Here is a 6,190-nt window from a genome sequence, read left to right as displayed (position 1 = left end):
CTCCGAAGGATTGAGATACCGATGGATAGATAAATTTCTAAAATAAAATTTACATGCAAATAATTCATAAATAATATATTTTCCACGTCTAAATTGTTTCCGTTTCTCTACAAAATTTAAAAATCTGTATATAAAAATGTATTCTCTAGTTCACCAATCAACATCTCAATTTCCATCTTTTACATCTTTCATGAACCAGATGGAATATTTATTCCACAAGAAACCATATCTCACGCAATAACATCTCATCGCAGCTATTTTAATTGCAATATATTAAAGATACAGTCGTATGTTGGAAATGTAATGTCGAGAGTGTGACATCACTAAATGTAAATTCCAATTAATTACATGAAGCATTTTGTTGTTCGCATAGGATGGGAAAAACCACTCCAAGGTCAAGAAAATAAAGAACATGAAAGAGGGTACATGATAATGTCAAATTAACATGGAATGACTCCACCAAAACAATAACTTATGCATACTATAAATTATCATAGTAAACATCACAACAAGGTAAATGGGTATTTGAATTTGTCACACGGTAAGACAATACATATATCAGGTAAATCACATCATAATTTCAACAACCAAACAATGTAAAGTGATAGACACATGAAGCTATTTTCTCCCATCCAACAGTCTCCATACCGGAACAGGATTTAAGTGAGCTCGCTGCATACTGATGGTCAAAGCCTACAATATAGTACAACACTGATTGGTTTTCTTGGCTTGTTTGTAGAACATCTGTTTCAAACGCCAACGTCAGATTTTGAGTCCGTAAAACTAACTAGAGTAACAAATAATGCATTCATGATTAACACAAAGTTATCTTCCAACCAAACAACCAAACATTAGTGCATTAAAAGCATAAACAAATCACATTCCATATAAAGGAAACAACCACAAAGCTAACATATTCATATTAAGTCTAAAAAACACCACCTTTGCATCAACTAAGATTCTGAGATTAAATTAATCGATATCTTAATATTCAAAGGAAGAAAATGGTCATTTTTCTCTCTTTCAGAAACCAATGTGACATCTCAAATCTTTAGGCACCAAAATGGAGTTTAATTCAATAATTAAACATCAAATAAATAACCAAAAAGAAGGGATTGAAATAATTACAAGCATAAATAATCCCAGCCTTATAAGTTTACTACTTTAAAGAGTATATATAGTCTTTGCAAGAAATGATTGAAACAAAGGCAAAAAAGGAAAAAACAATTAAAGAACCTCTTGTATTTCAATTTTGCGCTAGAGCCAAAAAAAATGAGAAAAAAATACATCATCTAAAATAGACGACAAAAGATCAAGTGAAGAAATAAAATCTCATCTAGCTATTGTGCTAACTTAGGGTCTGGATGAACATCTTCATAAGTGCTTTTCAAGAGAGAAAAAAAGACAAAAATAAAAAATGAAATAAGTTTCTCAATTAAATAAAATTAGTTTATTCATAAATTAAGATGCACAAACTCTTCGGTATTAGCTTTCCCAAAATCTAACTTTTTTTTAACTTTTGCATGAGCTAAATTTTAGTTTATGAAGAACCTTATTTTATTTTTCTTATTTACTTGTCCAACCAGCACTTACGAAAAATTTATCCTAGCAGAACCTTAGTTACAATAAAAAGATATTGATTATAAAATAAATAAAAAAATATACCCTCACCAAGAGCCTATTCTTCCTTCTAATACACACTACCAGAAACCCTAAACCCACAATTTTATTATACTAAAATAATACAATTAAAAAAACAAAAAAGGGATAATTTCATAAGACTGGTTTCAAAAGGAATGTGTGGTGAAATTAAAGTATTTGATAGTGTGAAAGAATCATGTTCACTTCAAAATCATTGAATGTTTGTAGTAGTTGCTTTTGTGTGAAGAGGTTATACAATTATTTTTTGGTAGAGGTTGTACAGTTAGCCATTTGTATTTTTATCAAATAATGAATTTTTTTATATAAACGATAAAATAGCCTAATTAAAAATAACACCTAAAACAATTAAATAAAACCTATCCCCTCTATATAATGGTAAAAACACGCTACTCAAATCATCACTAGGCAGGCGTGACAACAGTGTTTTAAGATGAAAATGCACATCCTAAGAAATATTTAGAACACCATAACCTTGTCAATAATCATATTAGCAGTAAATGTCAGTTTTCAACAAAAAAATGCAGTGGGCTGGACATGTCAACCCACTAACTCAATAGGCATGTCCTGCATAACTCAATAGGTTTTCTAATTATCCATAGATGAATAAAATTGCTAGTAGCTAGAATATGACTAAATATTTACATTCACTATTTCATACACTATTAGTACATCTTTTGTTGATGGTTGATAATTGTTACATGAAAAATTTATCAATTCATGGGTGAGTTCAATGATAAAGTTGTACTGTAATCAATTATTTTGTATTATTACTTTAATTTTCTTTGTACAGTATATACTTTTATTTACTTGCAATAAATATAAAATCCTTAATTTTTAAATTTTTCCTTTGACTGTTTTAACATCATTTTAGTTGCAGTAAGCCCTCCTAAAGATTTGGATTTGGGATGAAAAAGTTGTCAATGACCTTGTTGAAGTTTTTTTATAATTGTTTTTTCAAAAACCCATGCCAGCATGATGTTATGTGGGATGGCCCAGGCAAAGTAGTCCGCAAGTCTTATATGTGGATCGGCCCATTTTTTGGCAGGCCAAAACAAACTAGGTTGACCTGCATTCTCACCCCCACGATAGCACTTTCATACATAGACTCAAAACCAAAAGCGCAGATGTGTTCAGTTCAGTGTATTGTATAAAACAAAGTCCCAAATTGACATGTTATCTATCACACATGATCCATGTTAATGCACTTTGTAAGATCACCCAATGAAAAAGCATATGTAAAAGTTTTGAAGCAATTAAAGAGATTAATCACAAAGCTACACAGTACATTCATCATGCACGCATGCTCAATGATGACCATAAACACATAGACCAGATAAAAAAAAAAATGTATGCCTGACTGTATGTAGCATTGCTGTACTAGTCCCAAATGCAAAGTTGTATAAAAGGAGTTGTTTAGATGTACCTGGGATGCGGCACTCAGATCAGAACTCTTCTCAACTAAACTGTCCAGCTTCTCCCCTCTAGCCAGCACACTATCAATAGTCTTATGCTGTTCATAAACAGAAAGAAATCATATGGTGAAAGAAACCCTCACACCAGAAAACCAGAGTCTAATCAAGCCTATTGGGTAGGACCCCCCCTCAACCCACACCTAGAATGCCCAATTCACAACTACCCATTTATTGTAACATAACCAAGTAAATGCACATAATTAGAAACAGCAACAGATCTTGAAGAAATAAACTAATAGCAACTAAATTATTGATGACCCACAGACAGACATAATGCAAAATCGAGGGTATCACAAAACAATGCCAGGAAGGGACAAATTCACATTACTTCGTTGCATTTGGGTTCATTAAAACGATGCTTAACTCGCATGCTGCTGGTATTGTAATCTAAAGCTAAATGTATTTGGGAACCAATGCCAAATTCTCAAACGAATTTCTAACAAAAATTACAAACATATAGCTATCATGTTTAAAATTGAACAACCTCATGACAAAAGATGCAGGGAATCCGCATACTGTTTTGCAAATATAAAACAATGTGTGCTTACAAGAATGATTTTTGTTTCATCTAACTCTCTCTGGATTTTCAACAACTTGTCAGCCTCTGCAGGATCCTGATGATTTTGACAGGAACAGATAAAAGGGGGTTTGAGGCATAAGTAATTATGTATAAAGGTTAGCTAAATGCAACCATCTATTACACTGAATAAAAAATTAAACAAAAAAGAACAACTCCTTTAGCTGCAGGTAATAAAATATATAGGAGGAATTTACATGCCTGGAATTTTTGCAGAGCTTCATTCAAATAGGGCCATGGTTGAGTACTGTCTTCCTGTACAGTTCTCCAAGATTCACCAAAAGCTTTTTGATATTCATCTATCACCTGCATCAGTTACAGTCAGCTCTTCCTGGCGAATCTCCACAAATTAAATAAATAAAACACAAAATCCCTTACACAATTATAACATCCTCAGCATAGTTATCATGTCTCATCCTAACAAAGGAAGCAGCAACAATCCGTAAATACAACATAACACTGAACCCACACACGGTGCTCTGACTCTCACCTGGTTTAGAAGAGAAAAGGCACTTCGAATCGGGTAATGATCATCCATAAATCCCAACGCACAAAGACCATTTCTGTTGTAGGTGTGCACCTTATACTCTGCAATAAAAATAAAATAAAAGAAACACGATTTCAATCATTTACAATTCGGCAGAAAATAAAAATCAACCCTAAAGAAAATCAAAGAAAACACCGCAGATCACAGAACACGGTTATATTCTATAAAAGAATTACGATTTCTATTATTCTCAAGGGGAGCAAAGAGGGCAAATGATGTTAGACCGAATCAGGATCAACGAAAACGACAGCGCAATAACCGAAACGCGGTGTCGGTAAACAACAAGGTTGGAAAAGAAAGAAACCCTAAGAAACGGAATCTAAGGGAGAAGAACCTTCGTGTTGTACGGATTGGCGTTGGCCTTGAGGGGTGCGTTTGGCGACGGTACGACCGACAAAGATGATGAATTCCTTGACGCTGTGGCGTTGGAAGTAGCCGAAGTGGCTAACGTCGGAAGCGTTCACGAGAATCACGGGATCGGAACCTTCGCCTGTGCATTTAAGCACCAACAACGCTGTGATCTTCATCGTTTTCTCTCTCTCGCTCTAGATTTTCTCTCTCTCTCCCTCTGTAAAAAACTCTGTAAACAGTACAAAGAGAACCAAAGAGAACAGATTGGAAACAGAAAAAATGGGTCTCTATTGCACAAAATATTGACATGTGTATTCGCATAACTTTATTTATATATAAGAATAATCTATACCTTTCTATTTAATAATATTTGAAGAGAATATATTATTTGATATTTTTTTTCTTTATTTACCATCATCTTTTACTGGAATAATTTTATCTTTTAAAAAATAAAAAATACTGTATTTATTAATAATAAAATAAAGAATTAAATATTTAAGATAATTAAATAATATATAATTATACTTTTGTTAAATTATTTTATTTTATTTTTAATTAATTATTTATATAAATAATAAAGTTATATATTTTTTTATTTTGTTAGTACCAATAATAATCGTTTGTTTGCAAGAATTATTTTGTTAATTTTCATGATTATGATTTTCAGTGTATCTAAATAGGAAAATATAAGGAAATAAGAAATAATATAACTAAAATTGCAGCAAAATTAAGAATGTGAGTAAAATAAGGAGTAATAAAATTAGATATATTTTAATTTAATTAAAGATTATTTAGTTGATTTGGTAAGGAAGCTTCAAAACCAATCTATTTGAAAACTGAGTGATTCAATTGAGAATGGTGGAAACATGGGCCTAGTATCATCGTCCTTAAGGTTGTAAATTCAAACCATGCTTTTTGGTAGTGGAGAATTCGCATTTTGAAAGTTGCATTGGAATTTATAAGATAATATTTTGAGACAATTCAAATTATAAAAGTTGGATGTGACTTCATTCTCTACAATACAAGTAACAACAGTGGAGCATAACATTCCACTTACTTTGCTTCCACCTTCCCCCTTACAAAGCACCTTTTCTTTTCTTTTCTTTTCTTCTCTTATCATTTTTCATCCACTTAAGCAACCGCAACCTAACAACATTTATAGAAGCTCAAATACATGGCACCTTCATATTAAGTTTCTTATGACAATATGATACACAATATTCCAGATTCAGGTGAAACGGGTGATGCAGGTTTGACTATAACTTGTTTCTATTTTAGAAGAAAAAAATTATATTTATTTCTGTATTTATGTTTGATGAATATAAAATTTATATTTCATTCTAATTCTTATTTTTTATTAAGAAAGTAATATCTGATTCTATATTACTGGTAATTATTAAAACACCATTATTTAATATCCTCACCTCACAAGTTGCAAATATCATATAACCAACAAAGATAACACAACGCAGCAATCACATCAAAGAGAGAAGACTCCATGCTCTGGAAATTTTCAAATCACACCATTTTCCTACCAAATCTTATGTATTAACTTCAGGACAAACTTGAATTTGTTTATCA

General features: G+C 31.8%; 1 protein-coding gene across 1 annotated transcript; it reads right to left on the bottom strand.

The window, feature by feature from the left end:
- Positions 1 to 440: 440 nt before the first annotated feature.
- On the bottom strand, positions 441 to 4,913 carry LOC137837582 (VAMP-like protein YKT61). Its single transcript, XM_068646607.1, has 6 exons — positions 4,593 to 4,913; positions 4,202 to 4,299; positions 3,913 to 4,017; positions 3,683 to 3,748; positions 3,086 to 3,172; positions 441 to 744 (listed from the first exon to the last, which is right to left on the bottom strand). The coding sequence occupies exons 1-6, from the start codon at positions 4,783 to 4,785 to the stop codon at positions 694 to 696; spliced, it is 600 nt and encodes a 199-aa protein (XP_068502708.1). The 5' UTR covers positions 4,786 to 4,913; the 3' UTR covers positions 441 to 693.
- Positions 4,914 to 6,190: the final 1,277 nt, after the last annotated feature.

Source organism: Phaseolus vulgaris, chromosome 4 (assembly GCF_000499845.2).
Source record: "Phaseolus vulgaris cultivar G19833 chromosome 4, P. vulgaris v2.0, whole genome shotgun sequence".
Lineage (NCBI taxonomy): Eukaryota > Viridiplantae > Streptophyta > Magnoliopsida > Fabales > Fabaceae > Phaseolus > Phaseolus vulgaris.
Note: the sequence above shows the minus strand (reverse complement) of the source record. Positions and strands in the feature narration are given on the sequence as shown.